The 26,625-nt window shown below is 41.6% G+C and overlaps 2 protein-coding genes across 2 annotated transcripts; one reads left to right on the forward strand and one right to left on the reverse strand.

The window, feature by feature from the left end:
* Position 1: 1 nt before the first annotated feature.
* Positions 2-13,404, reverse strand: LOC138962778 (2-oxoisovalerate dehydrogenase subunit beta, mitochondrial-like). The gene is made up of 9 exons (XM_070334734.1): positions 13,111-13,404; positions 11,696-11,773; positions 10,183-10,251; positions 9,404-9,537; positions 8,610-8,765; positions 5,578-5,749; positions 4,302-4,447; positions 1,607-1,693; positions 2-1,079 (listed from the first exon to the last, which is right to left on the reverse strand). The coding sequence occupies exons 1-9, from the start codon at positions 13,250-13,252 to the stop codon at positions 939-941; spliced, it is 1,125 nt and encodes a 374-aa protein (XP_070190835.1). The 5' UTR covers positions 13,253-13,404; the 3' UTR covers positions 2-938.
* On the forward strand, positions 13,298-26,569 carry LOC138962777 (arginyl-tRNA--protein transferase 1-like). The gene is made up of 10 exons (XM_070334733.1): positions 13,298-13,403; positions 14,159-14,222; positions 14,537-14,949; positions 15,483-15,589; positions 16,914-17,000; positions 17,492-17,653; positions 18,740-18,930; positions 19,556-19,655; positions 20,699-20,816; positions 21,539-26,569. The coding sequence occupies exons 1-10, from the start codon at positions 13,307-13,309 to the stop codon at positions 21,715-21,717; spliced, it is 1,518 nt and encodes a 505-aa protein (XP_070190834.1). The 5' UTR covers positions 13,298-13,306; the 3' UTR covers positions 21,718-26,569.
* Positions 26,570-26,625: the final 56 nt, after the last annotated feature.

The following is a 26,625-nucleotide window of genomic DNA, read 5'->3' on the forward strand; positions in this document are numbered from 1 at the left end:
ATAAAAACTGTCAGAAATTACTTTCTCTTCACACTATATTTACTACATTCAACAAGGTTGATTCCCATCACCTAAACTAAAGACACAAATGAAACCAACAAAACAGATAAATTAACTGATCTGAAACAAATTCACACATGCACGGCTGTGACTTTAACTTTGTAATAAATGTATCACACATCGATATGCAACAATGCTGTAATCTTCATTATTTAATTATTTACTCAACATCGGAACCCATCCACTTCAGCTCCATCCTTTTCTCCCACTCAATAATACCACTCTTGTTTTCTTTCTGTTGGATGGACAAATTCACACATGCAGGGATATGACTTCAAGTTTGTAATACATGTAGCACACATCGATACACAACAATGCTGTAATATTCAGTAATAAAATTATTTACTCAACATCGGAACCCATTCACTTCAACTCCATCCCTTTCTCCTACTCAAAAATACCACATCCTTTCTTTTTTCTTGCCAACTTAACTCTCTTCTTGAACACCAAGTCCATCCTTTATTAATTTTCACAAGAAAATCCACTCGCATTTTCCAAGCATTTCAACAGTTCTTATGAATCAAAAAACAAGAAAGGTATTTTATTTGAATGTTACATTTATAACAAAACAAAACATTACGTTTATTGATCTTCGACCCAGCGGTCTTGACAGACAAACAAACACTTAGAATACACACACAAAATTATCTGACAAATTGTCCATATGCTCAATTATCTCGATTATCGAGGGATTATCTCACTTGTGTCTTCCAAGCGAGCTTCTGGACAATTTTGTTTTCTTTTGTTTTGTATAAATATAAAGTTCCAATAGCATACCTTTCTTGCTTTTGGATTCTAAATTTTGGAACGTTGGCAGTCTATTTGTTTTTGGATAATAGTTCTTATGATTACACAGGCAGTCACGCTGAACTTGCGAGCTAGTAGTTGAGGAGTTTCTTTATTGCCGTCATACACTGCCACTTATCGGGCATGTAGAACGGCTCGAAGACATGGGGGAAAGGTGTGTCGTAACCACACACTCTCTCAATGGGAGCCTCCAAGTTCAGGAAACATTCACTCTGCAAACACACACAAATGGAGAGATTCATGTAGTCAAACAATGTACATCGACTCTTTAATTGCAAAACAGATGATCAATGAAAACTTACAGCTCTTTACATTACTTCAACAGCTGTGTCATTTTAAATCTGACAAATATAAATATGCATTCATTGTTTTCTGGTGGTACAAACTGATTTTGCTTATTAACTTGAGACGAAAGCAAAGTTCAATAAAGTTGAAAAGTGAAGACGTTGTGCACCCTGTATACACACACTATACATGTTCTCTCTTTCACACACACATACACTCTCTCTCTATCTGTCTGTCTTTCTATCTGTCTGTCTACCTGTCCATTTCTCTCTCACATGAAAATTGAACACATACACACACACACACACACACACACACACACAGACAACCACACACACACAATCAAATATTAAAACCAAAAGAAGAAAAGTGGTCAAAGTTAAATGTCACAAAAATGTGCAACGTAATTCAAAACCTCAACATGCAATGACAACAACACCTCGATCTGTCTTACCTGAATTGTGGTAGCGATTTCTGCAGCAAACCCCATGGTCATAGGGGCTTCATGGGAAATCAAGACACGCCCTGTCTTGGCCGCAGACTGAAACAAGACCAATGAGAATATTCATTTAGCAAAATGACAAAACCAGTCTTGAATTCAATGACTGCTGACACAGAGTGAGAAGGATCGAGAAACGAGAGCCAAGACCAAGAACAAAGAAGGACACTGCTGCTTGTTTTCATTTGTTTAAGCATAGACCTTTCTTGCCTGGCGAAACAATGTAGCTTAATTTCTGATACAACATAGCATGCTACGCTGAAAGGTATACAGTTGGCAGCTCTGTATTTCCGGAAAAAAATCTATTATGCAATTGCAAATCTGATTAAATGTCACACAAGAGGTTTGAACAAAAATGTATGCCAAGGAGCAATCTTCAACAATCTGAGCTGTCCTGCACATACTAGCAAGAGTATACAATGCTCTTTAAACTTTTTAGAACACGTGTGTAACAAAAACTTTGATGTGTCCTATTACATCTATTGTTCATGGATGTGTCTGAGTGTGTGTGTACTTGCCTTTCTATGTCTGTATCTGTGTTCTCCTGCTCAACCAAAGCTGTGCTGTGCCTTTTAGCCCATATTGTACTCATCATGAATCACTGAATTCATGAGTTTTCACTGTACAGTGAAACCCCCCTTTTAAGACCCCCTCCTGGCGGGGATGTAGCTCAGTCGGTAGTGCGCTGGATTTGTATCCAGTTGGCCGCTGTCAGCGTGAGTTCGTCCCCACGTTCGGCGACAGATTTATTTCCTCAGAGTCAACTTTGTGTGCAGACTCTCCTCGGTGTCCGAACACCCCCGTGTGTACACGCAAGCACAAGACCAAGTGCGCACGAAAAAGATCCTGTAATCCATGTCAGAGTTCGGTGCGTTATAGAAACACGAAAATACCCAGCATGCTTCCTCCGAAAGCGGCGTATGGCTGCCTAAATGGCGGGGTAAAAACGGTCATACACGTAAAAGCCGTGGGAGTTTCAGCCCATGAACGAACAAACAAACAAACAAACAGACCCCCTCCCTTTTAAGACCTTGTTTTCTCAGTTTTCTTGTTCTTCTTCTTCTGCGTTCGTGGGCTGAAACTCCCACGTACACTCGTGTTTTTTGCACGAGTGGAATTTTACGTGCATGACCGTTTTTTACCCCGCCATTTAGGCAGCCATATGCCGTTTTCGGAGGAAGCATGCTGGGTATTTTCGTGTTTCTATAACCCACCGAACTCTGACATGGATTACAGGATCTTTTTCGTGCGCACTTGGTCTTGTGCTTGCGTGTACACACACGGGGGTGTTCGGACACCGAGGAGAGTCTACACACAAAGTTGACTCTGAGAAATAAATCTCTCGCCGAACGTGGGGACGAACTCACGCTGACAGCGGCCAACTGGATACAAATCCAGCGTGCTACCGACTGAGCTACATCCCCGCCCGTTTTCTCGTTCATAACCTCTGTAAATGTATCCCATTTTTGGCTCACGTAAGTGTAGCCTATGCGATGCTAACTTTTGTCTGTCTGTGCGTACGTGCGTGCGTATGTATGTATGTATGTCTGTGGTAGAAACTTTAACATTTGACTGACCACCGAAATACTAATTTTACCTGGTTATTATTCAAGCAACAGCTTCAAAGTATTGAAGGAATGATCAACATTTCGTCGGCACGTATGTAGTTAAAGTGTGTATCCAACGAAAACGGGTGGTGGGGGGTTTTGGGGGGATAAAAACAGCTGACTGGTTTGTGTCGTGTGTGGTATGTAGACCAGGTCAGGGGTCAAGGTTAGGTCAGATCGTGTAAAGGATTGTGGTATAGATACAGTTATCACCGAGCTGCAGTTCGCCGATTCGGAGAAGACGATTTCACATTGTTCGGTTTCGTAGCTCCAGAAAAATAGATAAAGAAGATACCAAAGGAGATTTCCTACAGGTTAATCTGCACAGCGCGTTTCCAGTGTCTGCGCGAGGAAGCGCTGTCGAAAGCGCAGTGTCGATCTGGCCAACTGGCAGTCGTGTCCCCGTAAGTAGGCTACAGACAGACAGATCTAGATCTAGTGTCTCGCACTCTTGCACCGTGTCACCTATGCTTACTGTGTGCGTGTATGTGTGACGGAGTGATTGAGTTTGTGTTACTGTTTGTCGATTTCCTACGTGAGCCTTGAAGGCTTCGCCTCTTGTGTTTGTTCGTTCATGGGCTGAAACTCCCACGGCTTTTACGTGTATGACCGTTTTTACCCCGCCATTTAGGCAGCCATACGCATGCCGCTTTCGGTGGAAGCATGCTGGGTATTTTTGTGTTTCTATAACCCACCGAACTCTGACATGGATTACAGGATCTTTTTCGTGCGCACTTGGTCTTGTGCTTGCGTGTACACACGGGGGGTGTTCGGACACCGAGGAGAGTCTACACACAAAGTTGACTCTGAGAAATAAATCTGTCGCCGAACGTGGGGACGAACTCACGCTGACAGCGGCCAACTGGATACAAATCCAGCGCGCTACCGACTGAGCTACATCCCCGCCCCTTCCCCTCTTGTTAAGACCTTGTTTTCTCAGTTTTCTTGTTGATAACCTGTGTAAATGTATCCCCTTTTTAAGACCTGATTTTCTCCGATTTTTGGAGGTCTCAAAAGGATGGGTCCACTGTACCAATACTCACGTTCAAAATTGTGTCCTTGTCCCAGGGAAGAATGGTCCTCAGATCGATCAGTTCACATGATATGTTGAACTTGTCTTGTGCCATCTCTGCCACTTCTCGCAACACGTGCACCTGTGTGCCCCAGCCGATCAGCGTCACGTCAGTACCTGTACAAGTTAAACACAGATACAACGTTTTCTTAACAATTATAATAATATAATAATAATAAATGAGCATTTATATAGCGCAACATCATAACTTTTCAATGCTGTCTTATTATAGATGTACATGCCTCTAGAAATGTAACAATTCGATCAAATGTTTTATGTACGCAAGACCTACTCATAAGCGCCATGGGAGTTTTTTCCCAAAAGATGTATCATGTCAACTGTCTTGACAATGTAATTTAAATTTAACTCAACAATGAAGAGTCTGTGAAGCCCGCTACTAACTACAGCCAAACCACGCCGAACTAGTTCGGCGACGTCATCAAATCAGGGGATTCCCCTATTTTTTGGTTGCAGCTGTAACCTTCGCGGTTCGCTGATGCAATCCTGCAAACAGTCGGCGCGTCATCGGCGAACTGACTTTTTATTGATTGAATATTTTTGTATCTTCATCCTTGAAGAGTGACAATACTGACGGCTAGAACACTGTCAACCGATCACGAGTCTTCTCACGTGATATTTCTTGATCATATGACCGGTATCACCGATAAATTTCACCGCTAGTTAGTTCACCGAACCAGGCAAGGTGTAACGTTCGCCGACCTAGTAGTTAGTAGCGAGCTTGAATCTTAACACACACACGCACACACACACACACACAGTGCCACATCCACACACACACACAACACAACCACACACACACACACACACACACACGCATCCCCCTCCCCCCCTCCCACACACACCACGCATCCCCATTCACAATCTATATCTATATACGGCTTGTGTGTGTCTGTCACTTCGCGATGCACGGCCAAAGTTCTCGATGGATCTGCTTCAAATTTGGTGGGCATATTCAGGTAGACCCCAAACACAATCTGGTCGATGAAAATTTTCAACACGTGCTCTAAACGCGGCGCGGTGAACCGATTTTGGTTTTTCTGTAGATCCATTTCCAGTAACTCTTCCTTATCTTCTCCAGTGTTTTGCGCGTTTATCTCCCTTCCTTCGTGTGGCGTCAATCACGTCAACATGTGCCCTAAGCCGGCGAAGCTGGCGAACCGCCACGCTGCATACTCCGTCTCGCGATCCACCCGGCGAAGCGGGTAATCATCTAGTCCTTTATATACCTTCCAACATGACTTCCGCCTTGGACAGAGGAATTTCATAGTCGCCAGTAGGAACATCCTCAATAGCAGCTCTGTAGAGAATCTTAGGCTCAAAGAAGACGCAAGGATTGGGGTCCCTCATGCATGCCAACAACAAACCCTTGGCCTGGATCGGGCCTCTGGGGATTACCACCTGTGTCACAAACACAAAATATTTCAGTTTAGTGCACTCGTTATTTGTCAAAGGAACTATTCCCCAGCTAAAAAAACCATCAGTATGTATATAAAGGCAGGGCCGGACTAGGCTAAGAGGAGGGGGGGGGGGGGTTGCCAGTGGGGGTCAGGGGACGAAGCCCCCTGAAGCTGATGGGTAGGTCATATTCTGAGATAGCAAAATGGTCGCTCCTTGCATGAAACGGCATAAAATAAACAATAATAAAAAATGTTTTAAATAAGTGAGGTACATGTTTAGGCTAGGGGGGAGGGGGGGTTGCGCAACCCTCATAACCCCCCCGGTAGTCCGGCCCTGAAAGGCAACGATTGGATAAATTGAACATCTTTTAAAGCCCAAAAATTCTCTCACTTTCGCACAAAAATTAAATAGATGTTTTGGGAAATTCTTTCCTTCTCCTTTTGCTTCCTTTGGTTGTTCTCTGCTTTTTGCTTTTTGTTTTGCTTTTTGGTTTACTGTTTTCGAATGCGGACCCGAAGAAACCTCCATATGCAAAACTTTTGACACCAAATTTGTGCTGTCCTCATCTTGGTAAGTAAAGATCTCTTTTGTTATTTGTTACCCTCCACAGCGGAATGAGTTGCATGTCACCTTTGCTTATTTTCATATCTTTACATATTCCTAAAGAGTTTTTTATGCTCTATCCAGTGGTGAAAACCGTTTTAGAAAAGAGCGAAAACTTTTCGAGTTACAAGCCTGTGACTAAGGTGACCCTCACACTGTTACCAGACATCCCCCAGACTTATATTAAGCCTAGCGCAGAACCGCGCGAGGTGACATGCGACTCAATCTGTGGTGGAGGGTCACATTTAACATTGTTTGTCTCACCCACATTTTGTTTTTAGATTATAACATTTGAAGAAGAAACAAGTCGCGTAAGGCGAAAATACAATATTTAGTCAAGTAGCTGCCATTTTTCAGCAAGACCGTATACTCGTAGCATCGTCAGTCCACCGCTCATGGCAAAGGCAGTGAAATTGACAAGAAGAGCGGGGTAGTAGTTGCGCTAAGAAGGATAGCACGCTTTTCTGTACCTCTCTTTGTTTTAACTTTCTGAGCATATCTATATGTTTTTGGAATCAGGAACCGACAAGAAATAAGATGAAAGTGTTTTTAAATTGATTTGGACAATTTAATTTTGATAATAATTTTTATATATTTAATTTTCAGAGCTTGTTTTTAATCCGAATATAACATATTTATATGTTTTTGGAATCAGCAAATGATGGAGAATAAAATAAACGTAAATTTGGATCGTTTTATACATTTTTATTTTTTTTTACAATTTTCAGATTTTTAATGACCAAAGTCATTAATTAATTTTTAAGCCACCAAGCTGAAATGCAATACCGAACCCCGGGCTTCGTCGAAGATTACTTGACCAAAATTTGAACCAATTTGGTTGAAAAATGAGGGCGTGACAGTGCCGCCTCAACTTTCACGAAAAGCCGGATATGACGTCATCAAAGACATTTATCAAAAAAATGAAAAAAACGTTCGGGGATTTCATACCCAGGAACTCTCATGTCAAATTTCATAAAGATCGGTCCAGTAGTTTAGTCTGAATCGCTCTACACACACACACACACACACACACACACGCACGCACGCACGCACATACACCACGACCCTCGTTTCGATTCCCCCTCGATGTTAAAATATTTAGTCAAAACTTGACTAAATATAAAAATGAACAACCAATATTCATATCCTACATGTACAGATTTATATCATTTTGTTCTCCTGAGGTTGTGTTTTCTCTGCCATAAATGCATGCGTTGTTGCTTAAGACACAGATTTAGCTCACAAAGAGAGCTAGGCTTTTGCAATGAATCAACAAGTCGCGTAAGGCGAAATTACTACATTTAGTCAAGCTGTGGAACTCACAGAATGAAACTGAACGTAGTCCGCCGCTAGGGCAAAAGGCAGTGAAAGTGACGAGCCTGTTTGGTGCGGTAGCAGTTGCGCTGTGCTTCATAGCACGCTTTACTGTACCTCTCTTCGTTTTAACTTTCTGAGCGTGTTTTTAATCCAAACATATCATATCTATATGTTTTTGGAATCAGGAACCGACAAGGAATAAGATGAAATAGTTTTTAAAACGATTTCGGAAATTTAATTTTGATCATAATTTTTATATTTTTAATTTTCAGAGCTTGTTTTTAATCCAAATATAACATATTTATATGTTTTTGGAATCAGAAAATGATGAAGAATAAGATGAACGTAAATTTGGTTCGTTTTATGAATTTTTTGTTTATAACAATTTTCAGATTTTTAATGACCAAAGTCATTAATTAATTTTTAAGCCACCAAACGAAATGCAATACCGAATTCCGGCCTTTGTCGAAGATTGCTTGGCCAAAATTTCAATCAATTTGATTGAAAAATGAGGGTGTGACAGTGCCGCCTCAACTTTTACAAAAAGCCGGATATGACGTCATCAAAGACATTTATCGAAAAACACGTCCGGGGATATCATTCCCAGAAACTCTCATGTCAAATTTCATAAAGATCGGTCCAGTAGTTTAGTCTGAATCGCTCTATACACACACAGAGACAGACACACACACATACACACATACACAATGACCCTCGTCTCGATTCCCCCTCCATGTTAAAACATTTAGTCAAAACTTGACTAAATGTAAAAAGGTGACACATTACTTCTGTGCATAAAAGTGTGTGTGTGTGAGAATGTGTGAGAGAGAGAGTGTGTGAGAGAGAGAGAGAGAGTGTGTGTGTGTGTGTGTGTGTGTGTGTGGGTGTGGGTGTGTGTGTGTGTGCATGCGTGCGTGTGTGTGTTTGTGTGCTTGTTAACCTTGAGACCAGGGCAATGTGCGAAGAAAGCCTCCACGCTCTGTGAGTGGTAGAGGGCGCCGTGACCCACTGCCATGCAAGGAGTACGCACTGTCAGACTGCCGCAGTCAAACAGGTTGCCGGTGCGATAGCGAAACATGGCTGCCTCATTTCTCAACTGAAAATCAAACAAACACTTTAATCAGATTAAAAAATAGCTGACTTTTTTGTGTGTGTTTTTTTCTTCTTCTTTTCCTCTTCAGTAACAAACTCCCCTATCTGACTGTTGAATTTGATCATGCCCTAATTACATTTAGAAGAATGTTTTTAATTAGTACATATATTTAAATATAATATTAATGTTGTAGTCTTTCGTTTGTCTTATGTTACATGCACCACCACCACAATTTCTCCGTGTGAGATAATAAAGTTAATTTGTTTTGATTTGATTTGATCGTCTACTCACCGGTACTGATCCTACCATTATTATTCTTCTAGTGTTTGTGGGCTTCAGCTCCAATGTCAGGATATTACCCGTGCTTATTTGATCTTGTGCTTGCATGTACACACAAAAGGTGTTAAGGCACTGCATATAGGTTGACCTGGGAGATCGGGAAAAATCTCAACCCTTATCCTACTAGAGGCACAGCTCGGTTTGGAACCCAAACCTTCCACATGGAAGGCTGAAGTCTTAACCACTAGGCTACTGCACCCATCGAACAACCATTCTATAGACTAGGAGGCAGGGCGGGGGTAGGGTGTGTGAATGTGTGCTGCTGCATAACTAAAACTATGCAAAGAGTTATCGATCTCTACCTGGTCAAAAGCGGGAAATATGTAGTCAGCAAACTGGATTTCAGCAATGGCTGTAGATCCAGCTACTGCCATGCCAATACCAAACGCCACAATGCCTTGTTCACTGAGCGGACTGTTGAACACACGATCAGCTCCTGAAAAAAAGAAAAAGAACAAATTGTCAAAATACTGTATGACAGACATGACATGGGCAGCGATCACACTGGCCATTTTTCTAAACTATTACAGTGGAACCCCCCTTTTAAGACCTCTAGAAATCTGAGAAAATCAGGTCTTAAAAAGGAGGGAGTCTTAAAATGGAGGGAGTCTTAAAATGGAGGCAAATTTACAGAGGTTATGAACAGAAATCTGAGAAAACAGGGTCTTAAAAGGGGGCTGCCACTGTATATTTCTTTGCAGGTGTGTTAACGCTATGTCTCACAGAAACAGCTCTCTCTGTTATGCCATTACCAATCAAATCATATCTAAGGCACGATGATTACATTATAACTCCCAGGAAACCCGACCCCTGATGTGATCAATGTATAAATTGTTATCAACTGAAGAGGCATTCTACAAAAAATGCAAAAAAAAAAGTATATTACATTCTCGCCTGACTGGATGATAAATCACACAATATTCGTCAGTTATCTCCCACTTTACTGAATCTTCAACTCAATTCTGCAAAAGATTTCAATTGTCAGGAAGCATACTGTATGTCTCTCCAGCTTATTGTAATATAGCACAAATCTCGATATATTTTTCCTTATAATCAGTACTTTTAGTGTTGTTTTACTCACCATACTTGTCTCGAAGACCAACCGTGCAGCGGAACACACCACCAAATGCAACATCTTCTCCAAATATCACTGTAAAAAAAATGTGTACATTGTTTGTTAATGAAATAAATAAAAGTAGAAAGATTTAGTAGATATATACCAACAAAAAGTATTTAGATTTTCAGAAAACTAAAACAATCCTGTATTCTTGAGCACTTACAATGCTGCAAGGAAATTAATGTAACTAATTAAGTTTATATAATTAATGAAGTAAAATTTTTGGTGTATTATAATTGCACGGCTCTATAAACAGAGCATTTCATAAAACTTTCTTTTTTACGTTCATGTAACAACACGTACAGTTACCCCAGTTTGCAAAGGGACATGCAACAAAGTCAATTTAAACTAGAAGTTTGAACAAAGAATGAAAAGAATAACAGTTTTATTAATTATAGCTATATGAGTATATCAGTATAATTAGACGATGCTTGAAATTTTTTTCGTTTGTTTGCTTAACGCCCAGCCGACCACGAAGGGCCATATCAGGGCGGTGCTGCTTTGACATATAACGTGCGCCACACACACAAGACAGAAGTCGCAGCACACTGACTTCATATCTCACCCAGTCACATAATTCTGACACCGGACCAACCAGTCCTAGCACTAACCCCATAATGCCAGACGCCAGGCGGAGCAGCCACTAGATTGCCAATTTTAAAGTCTTAGGTATGACCCGGCCGGGGTTCGAACCCACGACCTCCCGATCACGGGGCGGACGCCTTACCACTAGGCCAACCGTGCCGGTCATGTTTGAAAATAACTCTGCTGGGTTTGTATGGGTTGGCAAAGAGTGAATACTCTTGCTTTTATTAAGGCAAACTTTACACGTGACATTATAGGCCAGTCACTAGCGATGGAGGGGTGTGTCTAAAACATTTTGACAAGGAGCATGTGTTGAAAGCAACAGTTTTCACTCTTTTACAACTCATTCAAAACTGACAGAGTTCATTCCAAGATCAGACCTGAGCACACTCAAAACGCTCATCAGTAGTAAACAAACCAAATTTCAGTAGTTTTTAAAATGTTTCAGTAGTAAGCTGTTGTCTTGAGAATAACTGGACTTCCAGCACTGTTGTGCCGTTTTCTTCTTTTTTGGTGACAGAGCTGGTGTCTCCTCTTCACTATCTGAATCTCGCACTCTTTTTTTCTTTTCCATGTTTCACTTCAATCACAAGTTGCCACGCAGACGCTGGACGAACTAAGTCTAAGAACAAAGACTCAATGCTGAGAACACGCGCGCTTCCGGTAAATCGGAAAATGTCTTTTCAGCGCAACGGCCAACTAATTGGTCAAAACATCTTAAAACAGAAAAAAAGTACATTTTTTGTTGTTGAGTAAATCATCGGAATTTCGAAATTTTAATTAAAAATCCGTAGCACCGTATTCTGCATATAAAAATCGGAGAAATTATGGAGAATCCGTACATGTGCACAGGTCTGCAAGATCGTCTATTTTGCCAGGAGAAGATGTATACCTGCTGTGGAGTCTTTTTCAAGACAGATATCCAGTGCACTTGTTATGGACTGAAAAAAGTTCATCCGAGTTGTTGCGCCTGAAAAATGCGGACAAAACCATGCACATATTACACAAAGAACCGCTTTGAACAAAATCATCAGGGTACAGTACTATCCAAATTCTAAACTAAAAAAGGCTCAATAAAGGCATGTGCAGTTTGTAATGAAAATTAAAAAATTTCCTAATGTACAGTAATAATTACATCAGAAACAACAATATGTTAAACCCAAACAATTAAAAAGAAGGAAACAAAATGACAATTTAAAAGAAATGATAAAAATGTCACTGAAAATAAAAATAGAGAGGTTCAATATGTGTGTGTGTGTGTGTGTGCATGTGTATACGTGTGTGTGTGCTTGTGTGTGTGAATGCATGCCTGCATGTGTATGGGGGTGTGCACATACATAAATTGTGCACACAAAAGTGTATGATTAATTTATGTGAAAGGAATCTATACTGCCAACTTATTAAAAAAAAACACACACACACATGTACACTTCAAAATTCAAATTCTCAAATGAGAACACTTTGAGTTTGATTATATTTTGAGTTATGCTACAGCTTCACAACTTTCTTGCATCTTTTGTACGACCACTAAGCAACTGAAGCTTATTAAATTTACACACGCACACCCATCTGTACACACTAAACACGACAGCTGGGTTTTTGAAGTTCAATGGTTCATATAGCAGTCTCACACTTCACGGTTCTCCCTATAAGAAGCACCAGATATACTAGTGTATCGAAACCAAGTGCTAGGTACACATTGAATGTATGAAGCTTTGACGGTGTCCCCATTGGAGAAGGATGCTACCTTTCTACTCTGTTTCTCTGCTTGTAGCTTTGCCTCTGCACTGTGCAGGGCCGGACCCAGGGGGGGGGGGGGGGGGGGGTTCCAGGGGTTCCGGAACCCCACCCCTGGAAAAAGCATGTACCTTGCTTTGAGTGTTTTTTATTTACTAGTTTTAGCACCAAAACAATGCTGCTCTTAACCCTCAAAACAAGGCCCAGAATGCACCAGATTGCACAGATTTTAACCGTTTTTCAAAAATTTTCCGGGGGAGCATGCCCCCGGAAGCAGGCGCGCGCTTGTGGCTTCGTCACTTCGCTAATTTGCCCCCCCAAAAAAGGAGGAACCCCCCCCCCCCCCCCCCCCCTTACAACTCATTTGGTCCGGCCCTGCTGTGGGATCATATTAAAAGTTAGGATAGTCAATAGTACTGGTCAAAAGATCAGATATAGGCCTCGCGGCCTTAGACATCTGCAAATTTATCTTATCTTATCTTATTAATAACACTGTTGTAACGGTGATCTGTGCAGTGCCCTTGCTGAAAACTTGAATCAAAATTTGTCACAACGCGTTCACGTCCTTACCATCAGAAGGGTTTGGAGAGTCTGGAACATAGCTGAAATGCACGCCTCTCGATGTAACCAAGGCAACGTTTCTGCCATGCAGTCTATGCTGCAACGACAAACTCCTGACAGCAGACACAAATGTCCTCAGTGTCAACGCCATGTTTTGGTTTTAGAGTGCTCTCCCCTCGGAACATGCGCAAGTTGATCTTGCAAAATGGCGAAAAGGGAAAGAAGTATCGTGGAATATTTTGCCGAACATGAACGCTACCGCTGTGGTTACTGCGGTTCATCTGACACAAACTACTCGCACGGTGAGTGTTGATTAATGTGACAGGCTGTTTTTGGTCTTTCAAAAAGTACAGCTTGCAGTCTTGCTCTCAAAACTTCAGTCAGTTGTCAAGGAAAACAACTCCTGCAGTTTTACTGGAGTTGATTGATTAACAATTCTGTTGAATGGCAGTGTTTGCATCACTGATTCGGATTTTAAGAAGAATCGTTCTGAGAATCACTTGCCAAAATTGTCTTTTTAAAAGTAAGACTAATGGGCGAAGTTTATGGAGAAAAGCAGACTTGATGCTTTGCACTCTAGCCACCCAGGAAGAGGAAAGACCGTAGTAGGAAAGACCGTGTAGTTGGAATCGTTCCTATTTATAGTTCCTTGTTCATCATGTTCCGGAACCGTTAGAAATCAATACTTAGAGATACTTTTTTGAGAACAGTATTTGCAAGTTTGAATATGGATTGTAGACTGTGGAAAGACAAAATTAAGTACATACACACACTTGCGTTTGTGCATGGTTAATCAAATCAAATTAACTTTATTATCTCATGCATGAGAAATTACAGTGGTTGTGCATTTTAAAAAAGAAAAACGAATTACTCCAACATTATTAAAATTTAAATACGTGTGCTCACTAATAAGAATTAAGATTATTATTGACTAAACAATTGTTTTTAGATCTTGTCTTCATCACAGACATTGTCTTTGCAATGTAGTGTGTATTTACATGTAAACAAATGTGTCTGTGTGCGGGATGTTTTTAAATCTATGTTTTATCCATTCCAGGAATGTGGGCACATTCCATGACAGTACAAGACTATCAGGACCTCATTGACAGAGGATGGCGCAGGTAAAGACAGACCTGGGAACCCATACGATTTTACCGTATATTGTATGCATGATTCATTGATTGTCTAGCAGACCTGGCTGGGAACCCATACGATTTCGCCGTATTTTGTACGCCTATTTGTCTAAAATATGATCAGTACCCTTTGGTAATGGTGTTTTTTTCTCCACCGAAATATATTTGACAAATTTCTCTATGAATGCTTAGTTATGTTAACAAATGTGTGACATGAATCTGTACACTTTTCGTATACATGTATACATGTTTACTGTATTGCGTTTTTTTTTTACCCTGCATTGTTTTTTCCCTGTCTTCAGAAGCGGCAAGTACTGCTACAAGCCTACCATGAACATGACCTGCTGCCCTCAGTACACCATACGCTGCGATGTACCGAATTTCAAACTGTCGAAGTCGCAGAAAAAGATCATCAAGAGGGTTAACCGGTATCTCATCACTGGCCAAAAACCTGGCAGCAAGGATTCCGGAGACGACGATTCCGCAAACGCCGGCGATGAAGGACCAAGTGGTGACAGTTTTGTGCCCGGGAAGAAGAGTGAATTTTCCCTGTCGGCAAGTGACGTAAAGAATGATAGGACAGGTGCATCTGAGAAACCGAGCGCATCAGAGAAGAAGGGGAATGTTGGTTCGGAAAGCAAGAAGGCGGACGTCAAAGAATCTGTTGACGAGAAGGCTGATAAAAAGACGTCACCAAAGTCTGCTCCAACAAAAGGTACAGAAAGGAGAGGCATTGATGGAGCATCTAAGTTAATGCATGAAGATTTTGAAACTGTGGAGTATTAATTGTTACAGTGTAAGAGTAAGCCTACACAAAGCAGACAAATAGACAATAAGATGCCATTGTTCACATTGAGTGTAATACTCCATAATACATGTATACATGTTCATAGTCTAAACAAAAAAGTGACTGTGGGTGAGATGAACAAAGTTTTAAAAAAAACTAAAGAATTATGTACTCACAAAACACATACAATACTAAATCAAATGTTTGCTTCTCGAAGCTTCTTCAGGACTAACAAACAAACACAAGACACAGTAAAAAAAAAAAACTAATCTAAAAAACTAACAATTTGTTTTTTTTCTCCAAATTTTGTGTTCATAACCTTTGTAAATGTATCTCAATTTTAAGACTCCCTCCTGTTTAAGACCTGCTTTTTGGAGGTCTAAAAAAAAGAGGTTCAACTGTACGTACACCTTTCAAATCTTGTCCTGCTTGATTTCAAGAGATTCCTTTCTGATTTTCAGGCCAGGGCCCAGACAACAGCAAACCTCCGTGTCGCAAGGCCAAGCAGATACGTCTGGAGAGAAAGATGCAGAAAAGTGGGCTCTCACTGGATGAGATCAAAACAAAGGTCTGTTGAATTTGTCTTCAGTGGTTAACACTTTCTACCCCACCTATGTTGACCAATTGTTTTTTAGCCGAGACCAGTTGTGCTGCAGCAGGTCACTCAGAATTGTAGTAACTGTGTAGAAATTGTGTCGCAGGAATGCAGGCGTTAGATGGACGTTACAGGAAGCGACTGAAGCTAACAGTCTGAGCTAATATATCCATACCTGGTTTGATAGAGCCATCCAGGAACAGACTACTTCCAATTCAGTAGGGGGGCGACTATCCTCAACCCGGTCCCCAGGTGGCGGATAGGGGAACGGCCCCCAGATATGGGGGCCAGCTGCGAATATAGAATAAGCAGTCCCGGACCAACTAGCGGTGTCTCTACCAGGACAGGGTGGGTTGGCAGATGGCACTGACTCCCCTATTAATGCCCTACGTGTCCGATGACGGTTACACCATGCGGGTGAGGGCCGCATTAAAAGATCTAGCATTAAAAGATCTAGCCCCGGGGTGGGACTCCCGGTAAGAAATCCCCCATGTGTTCCCAAGGTTAGGTTTTTGAGCCAGGAACTAAGGGCGGGGTAACCCCGAAAGAAACCTAAGGGCTGAAGTCGGAGGATCTGGGCCAACAGGCGCACCTTAACCAACCACAGATCCACGCAAAAACGCAAAATGAAATGTCGATGGTCGGAAATGCACGCGATGGTGCTCGCCCTGTGAAGTCCCGCCAGGCAGGTGCAGCGCCGGGCTCCATGAAAAATAAAAAAAGAACAGCGAACGACAAGAAGAAGAAGAAGATAAAGCCATATGTGTGGGTACGGATATATCCGTACCTGGGAGACAATGAGTTAAATTGACAGAGCGACAATTTGACTGGCATAAAGTTAGGAAGTAAGCCTAGAGAGGGGTGGGATTTGTAAACAGATCTGCACACATACTTTTTTTCTGTGAATACTTTTATGACATGATAATTATAGCCTATTTTTGATATCCCAATTCATGAACTATATCTCAGGTTTTGGGGGCTAAAATAAGGGGGGGAACCCCACTGGAAGCTTTTTTGTGTCTACCTTGCTCATCCCTGAGAATAAGTTAAGATGTATTTGTGATTGTTTCCTCTTTAAAACTTTTGTTATTATTTAAATTTTGTTCTATTTTTTAGGGGGGGGGGGGGGGGGGGCGAAGGCGAGTGCTGTCATGTCTTTTTAAGAATTCTGTTCAGCAATGCTATTATTCAGTGATTTTGTTGACCTTATGCATCTGCGCTGCAGTAATCAAGAGAGCAGAAGCAACTTGGTGGTTTGGGTTCATGTTACATGTGTTATTGTTGTTGTTGTTAACAGAACCAGAACAAAACCAAGGAGGGGAAAAGTTTGGAAGATATGCTGAACGAACCGCTTAAAGCTGAAAACCCAGCTCACCGATTGGAGGTAAGTCCTTTCCCACGGTTCTTGATAATAATAATAATGAGCGCATTTATTCGGTGCAAGTGCTGCTATTGTTTTAAGTAAAATGCAATACTAAAATACTGAAAAATAAAATACAAAATAAGTGCACAAATAAACATCTTGTGCTTCTAGATCCCTTCTGTCACGGAGGCATCTATATCTATATACGGCTTGTGTGTGTCTGTCTGTCTGTCTGTGTGTTCACGATTCACGGCCAAAGTTCTCGATGGATCTGCTTCAAATTTGGTGGGCATATTTAGGTAGACCCCGGACACAATCGTGGAAAATTTTGAACACGTGCTTGCTCTCAGCGCGCAGCGCTGAACCGATTTTGATTTTTCTGTACATCCATTCCCAGTAACTCTTCCTTATCTTCTCCAGCGGGTATTCATCTAGTGTCATATATATATGACAACTACCTTACCTGTAACTCCTGCACAACTGTAGTTTGTGTGTGTGCACGGACATTGCAGATGAAGCTGATACGTTCCAGCCCGAAGAGCCGCGAGTTTCTGGAAACGTACGTGCACGCACACAAGGTGTACCTCAAATACCAGACCACCATCCACAAAGACCCTCCAGACAAACCCAACCTCAAGCAGTACACACGCTTCCTGGTCGACTCTCCCCTGGAGGTGAATGTTTCTCTCTTTCTTCATCCTTCTCTCACTTCTGCCTGTCTTTGTCCTGTAGGTCAAACTGGTCAGGACCAGCCCTGCGAGTGACGAGTCTCGCTTGACCTTCAACAAGTCGCATCAGCTGTTTAAGAAATATCAAATGACCATTCACAAGGAAGAGGCGCACGAGTGCACTAAAGACGCGTACCAACAGTTTCTGGTCGACTCGCCCTTAGAGGTGACATTTTTTTGTTATTTTGATGTCAAACTTTCTTTGCCTTTTCTCTTGCATGGATCGAGCTAGGTTAGAATTCTGAATCATTCTTTTCTTCTTCTTTTTTAAGCAAAAGAAAAGTGTGTTTTTTTCAATTTTTTCAAAGTTTTCATTTCTTGAAATTTGATATTAAATTCTAATAGAAATACCAGTAATATAAGTAGGGGTTTTTTGTTTTTGTTTTTTACATTTTCATTTCTTATGTTTTCATAGACGTCAAATTTTGCCTATTTCCTAAACAGTTGAGCAGGGTTGTTGCACCAGTTTTAACAGTTGCTTCTTTGCTTTACACTACAGTTATATAGTAATGCTGCTTGCCTTGAATTAAAATTAAACCATACTTTTATCTTAATTATTGACTTGTTATTAGATGTCATAGATTTTAATTGATTTTCATGACATTATTTTACGAACGTTGCTACTTCTTCCTTTTGTTTTCCATCTCCTTTTGTCTTTTTCTTAATCTGGTGTCTATTCATCTTTTTGTTCTTCTGTCTTTTTTTTCTGCAGTTTATGATTCCAATTTAACAGATCTCATTATATTGGCAAGAGCTTTACAAAACGTTATTCTGATGGTTTTAATATCTGACAGGGGAAAGGGTGTCTAACCTGCAGCTTTCACCTTTGAGCTAAACCTTAGCCACACAAGCCAGATGGTAGTACATGTATCTCAGACTAATTTTTGTCCATAACCTCTGTAAATTACCCCCGTTGTAAGACTCCCTCCTTTTTCAGACCCAATTTTCCCAGAATTTTGGAAGTCTTAAAGTTAAAAGGGGGGTTCCACTGTAAAGATACATGCAAATAATCATCACTGTTTTTGTGTACAGCCAGTGATAGCTGAGCCAGGCGAGAGAGGCTTACCTGAGGGCTACGGGTCCTTCCACCAACACTACATGCTGGACGGCAAGCTAATCGCAGTGGGCGTGATTGACATTTTGCCAAACTGCGTTTCTTCCGTCTACCTCTACTATGACCCTGATTACAGTTTTCTCTCTCTGGGAACGTATTCTGCTCTCAGGTAGGTTTTGTGTCTGATGGGGCTGTCAGTCTGTTATATCTGTCTCTCTCTCTCTCTCTCTCTCTGGGAACGTATTCTGCTCTCAGGTAGGTTTTGTGTCTGATGGGGCTGTCAGTCTGTTATATCTGTCTCTCTCTCTCTCTCTCTCTCTCTCTCTCTCTCTCTCTCTCTCTCTCTCTCTCTCTCTCTCTCTCTCTCACAGACACAGAGAGCCACACATACTTGTTTATGCACACACACACACACACACACACACACACACACACACACACACACACACACACACACACACACACATCAAGCAGATGATCCAATAAACCTTGCCTCTCTCTCTCTCTCTTTCATTCTCTGTCTGTCTCTAACTCTCCCTCTCCCCCTCTCTCTCTCTCTCTCTCTCTCTCTCTCTCTCTCTCTCTCTCTATCGCTCTCTCTCTTTCTGTCTTCACACTCTCTCACAAAAACATTGACACACTCACACACAGAGCTTCTCCTCTGGGTGACAGTCACTATACTTCAGACAGAGGACAGTTGAATAAACTGTCTAAATCTTCTCTGATCCAAGAATGTTTGCCTTACATGGGTTGAATGGCATGTAATTGTGTATGCACTGTGTCTTTGACAACAGAGAGGTGGCGTTTGTCAGAGAGCTGCACAGGATGGTCCCAGCACTGCGGTTCTACTACATGGGCTTCTACATCCACTCCTGCCCCAAGATGAGATACAAGGTTTGTGTGTGTGTGAGACAGACTGTCAGATAGACAGACCATAAGAGTGAGAGATAAGATAAAACAACAGAGAGGTGGCGTTTGTCAGAGAGCTGCACAGGATGGTCCCAGCACTGCGGTTCTACTACATGGGCTTCTACATCCACTCCTGCCCCAAGATGAGATACAAGGTTTGTGTGTGTGTGAGACAGACTGTCAGATAGACAGACAGTAAGAGTGAGGGATAAGATAAAACAACAGAGAGGTTGTGTTTGTCAGAGAGCTGCACAGGATGGTCCCAGCACTGCGGTTCTACTACATGGGCTTCTACATCCACTCCTGTCCCAAGATGAGATACAAGGTTTGTGTGTGACAGACAGTCAGACAGATAGATAGATAGACAGACAGACAGTTAGTAAGAGTAAGATAAAATAAGAAATATTGGAGGGAAATGGGTGTAAGCATTCTTCTTCTGCATTTGTGGACTGAAATTTCTACGTACACTAGTGTTTTATGACCGTTTTTACCCTGCCATTCAGGCAGCCATACGCCGACTTTGGGGGAGAGTAAGCATTCAAAAGTGCACTTTTACATGTAGTTCTCGTCTGATTAGGGGTTTGTTCTACATAACACAAATATACATTCACTAGATGAATACCCGCTTCGCAGGGTATGGCTTCGCCGGGAAGAAGTCGAGCCGTTAGCACACGAAAGGGAATAAGGCACCAGCAGGTCTGCACATACCTGGGAGATCAGAAAAATCTCCACCCTTAACTCACCAGGCGGTCACGGCCAGGATTTGAACTCACGACCTTCTGATTAGGAGGCCGATGTCTTATCCACTACGCCACTGCGCCTGTCAGACCCTGACAGTGTGTTCTACTGCAAAGACCATGTGGTCCTCATACTTGTGAACGTTTCGTGTTGTCTATTATAAAACATTTAATAAACTAACCTTGTTGTCGTTGTTTTTGTTTTGTTTTATTAGTTTTTTTTATGTGTTTTGTTTTCTCTCTTAAATTTCATGGACTGTAACGACCCTTTCTTATTCTTTTTATGGACAGGGTCAGTATTACCCATCATTCCTGGTGTGTCCGGAAGCCTACACCTGGGTTCCCATTGAACGCTGCGCCCCAAAGCTGGACGCCAGTCATTACGCTCGGCTAGAAGAACCTGGAAAAGGTAGGCAGAAATCCCAAAACTGATAGACTGCAGACATTTTTAAAAAACAGATAACTTCTAATATTCCAAAATTCTGAATCAAAAAGTAAGAATATTATCTGATGAAGTGAGCAAAATTTATCTGATAATTTAAAAAACAAAATCTAATTCATTTCGTCATTCCTTTCGGCAACGGTACTGCCTTGCCGGAGATCGAAAAACATTTCCAGATAAGCTTAATGTTCATCTCATATTAATTGTTCCGTTGTCTGTCTACTATGAAGGCCATTTGGTCGATGATCTTGTGAATGTATGTATTTGTTTTTTGTAAGACTCCCTCCTCTTTAAGACCTAATTTTCTCACATCTTGGGAGGTCTTAAAAGGGGGTTCCACTGTACACTACATTGGGGTGTGCACGTTAAAGATCCCATGATTGACAAAAGGGTCTTTCCTGGCAAAATTGTATAGGCATTGATAAAAAATGTCCACCAAAATACCCGTGTGACTTGGAATAATAGGCCGTGAAAAGTAGGATATGCGCCGAAATGGCTGCGATCTGCTGGTCAATGTAAATGCGTGATGTATTGTGTAAAAAAATTCAATCTCACACAGCATAAATAGATCCCTGCGCCTTGAGTCCGAGTCTCGAGATACGCGCGCGATATAAGACTTCATATATATATACAAGCAGGATCCCCAAAATTAACAACAAACTTGAAATGCATATATTTGCTGTGTGCAGAGGACCCAGAGACCCCAGTGGACATCAACAGAGTGTTAGTGCTGCACGACCGCGAGGCCATGGCGTACGAAGTGTACAGCTTCATGGAGAAAGATGCTCACGACGAAGATGAGGTCAAGGAGTACGCCGCTTTGGTTGGAATGACCTGCGCTCAACGCATGCTGCTCTTCAGGAAATAAGATTGTCAGGATCGATTTTGGTACTGCGCTAGGTGTAGGACGTTTTAAGATGAAGGACGTTTTAAAATGATGGACGTTTTAAAATGATGGACGTTTCAAGGGAAAAGATATTTCAATGTGATAGACATATCAAAGGTAAAGGACATTTCAAGGTCAAAGCCATTTCAAGGTTAAGAACATTTCAAAGTCAAGAACAGGTTTTATTGCATGCTGAGTACACTAGTTAAAGGGTAAAAACATGGAACTTAACTGATTTTGCATTTCTAGATACAGAACTGATTTTTGTCAGACACTTTTTTGGTTCACTAAGTACAAGCCCATTGTGCAATTTTCTAACAGAGAATTTGTTAGTATATATACATAAAACAAGCATCATCTTTATGCCTCTCTGAACAGTAATGTAAGGAGCATGGTCTAATCACTGTGTACATGCATGTGCTCATCTGCACACGTTTTTTCAACCTTTGTCCTTTCTCTTATGTTCCACACCAAAGCTGGTCTGGTTGAACTATATGTCATCTAGAACAGAGCTTCAGGTGCAGGGCCGGAATGTATGTGTCGGGGATAGAGACTTCAGCTCGGGATAAACTCTAATTCAGCCCACTGTAAAAAAAAAAATCCCAATGCATGAGTCGAGGTTAGCTCTATCCTCGTGCTAAAATCCGGGTCAAACTATCCCCTTGTTTTGAAGCTGACAAGTCTTTTATCCGGGGGTTAGGTGAAAAACAACATGGCAGCGGTCGCACTTCAAGTGCGAAGAAACCATGTTTTCACATACAGGAATAACCTGTTTAATGTGTTTGATGATATGAACTGTAAAAAAAATGTCGATTTTGCCGCGGAAATTTCTGTGATCACTGACAGTGTTTAAAACGAATTTGAACTTCAAGTCGAAATGGCGATCCACCCACCCCCTCCCTTTCCCTCCAACTTACTTCACTTGAATCCTAGAACAAATGTCCTTGTTGCGCCGCATTTTGCCTTACCTAAAGTGAATTTGCACAAGAAAACAACAACGCGAAGAAAACAATGGCACGAGAACAAGACCGGAACCAAGTTCGAAGAAACATTTCGTTACGCTTTTCATGACGTCAAGGTCTACTCGGGTCATTTAGAACAGAGCGATGTCACCTTTCGAACGTGGATTCCTGAATTTTTTTTTCTGTTTATTTTTTCGTCTTTACACCTGTTCCTTGTCCCGTTGTGCTCTCACGCCGCCCCGTCCCTGCACTCACTGTTCCAACCACCTCTGAATTTCGTTCCACTGCCAGACTTGTCGATTTTACAGACGCTCCAGGGGGGGATGTCGGGTCGCTGCGGTAGGCTACCCTCGGAAGATGACACTGCACTTCTGCTGAGTCACTTCGACGGTGTTCAGTAGTGGGTCTGTCCCGAGCTAACGGACGCAGCCCACTACCTACTATGCCCCCTACTAACGACATTGACTTTTAAGTCGCGGAGCCAGACTGAGTGAGCGTCCCCTCCAGAGAGCAGACCGCCACCACGTCCCTCCGTCGACCCCCCAGAACGTCACACGTTGAAGACTGACAGCAGAACTACTATTCAGGGAAGGATCGAACAGGAACACTGAGACCAAGGTCACCATGAGAGCTCCGGGCATGAAGGGCCACAAGAGCAAGGACAATTTATATTTTGGATGATTAATGAGATGAGGATGATTATAATGATGATGCTTTGGATTTCCAATTTGGTTTGAGACTACGTGACAGGGCAGCACTCTACGCTTACTGTCATAATATATCCTGGCATCAACCAGGCCCGAGAACTGCCGCACCTGCGGTGTTGGTCAGGTATACAGAACCTGAGCACCCTCAAAGTCGCATTCGTTAAGTGAATGACACTCGGCTGTGTGATCCCAGCCTTCCCATAGGAACCATAGCACTTCCACTCTGGGTAGGAGCCGACCGTAGCCCGAAAAACCCACATGACCCTGATGGGATTCGAACCCACGACCTCCCGGCCCACAGCCCGATGCGCTAACCACTGCGCTACGGGGGCCGGTGGATTCTTGAATTTAGAACGGCCTTGACATTCTATCATGCGCTGAGATGCGGAAATCCCCATGCCAAAAATAGATCGAGGGGAAAGCTCGGGTTAGTTATCTTTACTGTAGTCTCGACACATGCATTGTGCTAAAGTATCGATGATATCCTGGGGATAGATAGTCCGAGCTAAGCTTTTATCCCGGGTTAAGATAGACCTCGATACATACATTCCGGCCCTAGACTATACATAAACTTCAGACTTCGGGCTGAAGTCAGACTTTTTGTGTAAGCTCCAAGGATGACATTTTAGATTATTTGTGTGTGTGATTATTCCCAGAATACATTCTCTATGAGAAGCCTGTGTCATTTTCAGACTTTTTTGTGTGCATCAGTGTTCTCATGACTGAAGATAAAGTCTGCTATATACCCAAGATCAGGAGTATACAGTCTGAGAGTGTTAAATATTCTGCGTTCTTTTGCTTGGTTTGATTGTACTATATGCCAGGCTTTGGATTTGGCAGACCTGTTTACCAGTACGATTTGGGCGTATTTTGTACGCCAAATTATTATCGGTACGCAAATACGCGACACACGCACAAAATACGCCTAAGAAAAAGTCTAGAATACGTTTTCCGGTGTTGGTGTGCTGATTACGGGATGGTACAACTGATACCGGTTTCGGTCGAAGGGAGATAACCATGACAGCGAGTCTTCAGCTGTGGAAACCTTGTTCAGTTGTTGGCACGTGCGATCGTCTGGACAATTGTGGCAAAATGAAGTGGAAAAATGTGCCAGTTTCGGATGACTGTACCAAATCTAAACAGCAGAAGCAGCAGATGTCCAAAACTCACCTGGACAAGGTTGCAAAGAAATCCGCTGAAAGCTGCCAAGGAATTATGAAGTTCATTCCCGCAAAGCAAATCCTGCCAGAAGTAAAGGCTGTAGTCCGTGCTGAAGCAATGTTTTCTGAGATGATTGTAAAAATGAACTTGCCACTGTCAACCGCAGATGTTATTTCACGAACTTCATCTTTTCATTATCAATCTGTTTGCATTTGGAAGACACTGGTTATAAGGCTATAAACTTACAGGTAAATAAAATGTTTTATCCCTGTTGTATTGGAAGGAGTTAAATTCTGAAGATGTTCACACGACATGCTATTCTTACACAAACACGTTTGCACCCACGCGTACATTTTCCCTAGCCCATATGGCTTTGCTTGCAAAGTACACCAACTTTTTGAAAAATACACTCACCTTTTTGGGAAAGTACTCTTGCCTCGGGTTTAGGGTAAACAGGTCTGATTTGGTCACAATGGTTATCCTCTACATTTGGTCCTCAGGTTTTGTCATGCTCAAAACTCTTGCTCCATTATAGAGCTTCCCTTGTAAGACTTTGTAACCCCCCGCGGGTTAGGGGGAACAATTTACCCCATGCTCCCCAGCATGTCGTAAGAGGCGACTAACGGATTCTGTTTCTTCTTTTACCCTTGTGAAGTGTTTCTTGTATAGAATATAGTCAAGCAGTATGTAAGAAATGTTAAGTCCTTTGTACTGGAAACTTGCATTCTCCCAGTAAGGTCATATATTGTACTACGTTGCAAGCCCCTGGAGCAATTTTTTTATTAGTGCTTTTGTGAACAAGAAACAATTAACAAGTGGCTCTATCCCATCTCCCCCCCTTTCCCCGTCGCGATATAACCTTCGTGGTTGAAAACGACGTTAAACACCAAATAAAGAAAAGAAAAAAGAAAGAAAGACTTTGTTTTCTATGTCGGCGTTTCTATGATTGATCCGTATCCTTGAGAAGGATGGCTTATATCTTGTAGCTGAGCTGTGTGGTAGTCATAAAATCTGTTGTACGCAATTCCTGATGACTTTTTGTGTGTGTTATCATGGGTGGGGTGGGGATGATTCAGATGTTTTTAGTTTTCAGATCTGTGTTTATAGGGGCATGTGTGCATTCAGTAATATGGTGGCATATTTGTTGGTCTTTGCTGAAAGATTTTGAATTTTAAATTTTGCATAAAAATGTATGAGCTCACTATCAATCATCCACATTGTTTGATCCTATTAAGTCCTGAGACATGGTTTTGAGTGCTTTTGTACATTGGTATTACCCTTATGTAATTGTATTGTGTAGATCAGATTACATGCGTGATCAATACACAGAGGTGCCAACTCCAAAACCATTCCTCTCAGTATAATTAAACAAATCTGTCAGTATAATTTGAGTCAACTTTCACTATTTTCAACATTCACAGTACAGTGACAAACGCACACACAAAAAGTCTTTGGTGTTTCTTGTTATTTGAAATACTACTTTTTATCTAGTTACTCTTCTACCCTTACATAATTATGGTGAATAATGTTGTTTTTTAACATTGTCTAGCAGAAGAGAAGCGTGCACATTTACCAGCTGATATTTTGACAGAATCAACAGCTCGTATCTTCTTGTGAATGGGGATTATGATTGCTGAATTTTTATGAGCAAAATTTGTTGTGGTTATCATAATTCCGTTTCTTTTCTTTGACAGCATAAAATAATTATAATATGATGAAATTAGGGAGGCGTAAACAGTGGGTCCCATTATGTAAGGCTCCTCTGATGAGAGGGCACCACCCTTGAAAGGACAACTTTTATTCTTTATTTCTCTATTGGCCAAAATAAACTTTACTCGACTGGCCACCTGCAATAGAGGGACACCTTCCAAAGAGTGTCCTTCCATCTTCTGTAGTTGTACATTTATGGCTTTGCATTTATAACTGTTAGTTATATATGGTGATGGAATTAGAAATGTGGTTAGATTGCTATAATACAGTGTCAACAGTAAAACGAGAACTCCAGCTTTTCGTCAGTAAGTGTTTTGTTGCAAGGAGGAATTTGGTTGTGTATGTACATT

Source organism: Littorina saxatilis, linkage group LG3 (genome assembly GCF_037325665.1).
Source record: "Littorina saxatilis isolate snail1 linkage group LG3, US_GU_Lsax_2.0, whole genome shotgun sequence".
NCBI classification, from domain to species: domain Eukaryota; kingdom Metazoa; phylum Mollusca; class Gastropoda; order Littorinimorpha; family Littorinidae; genus Littorina; species Littorina saxatilis.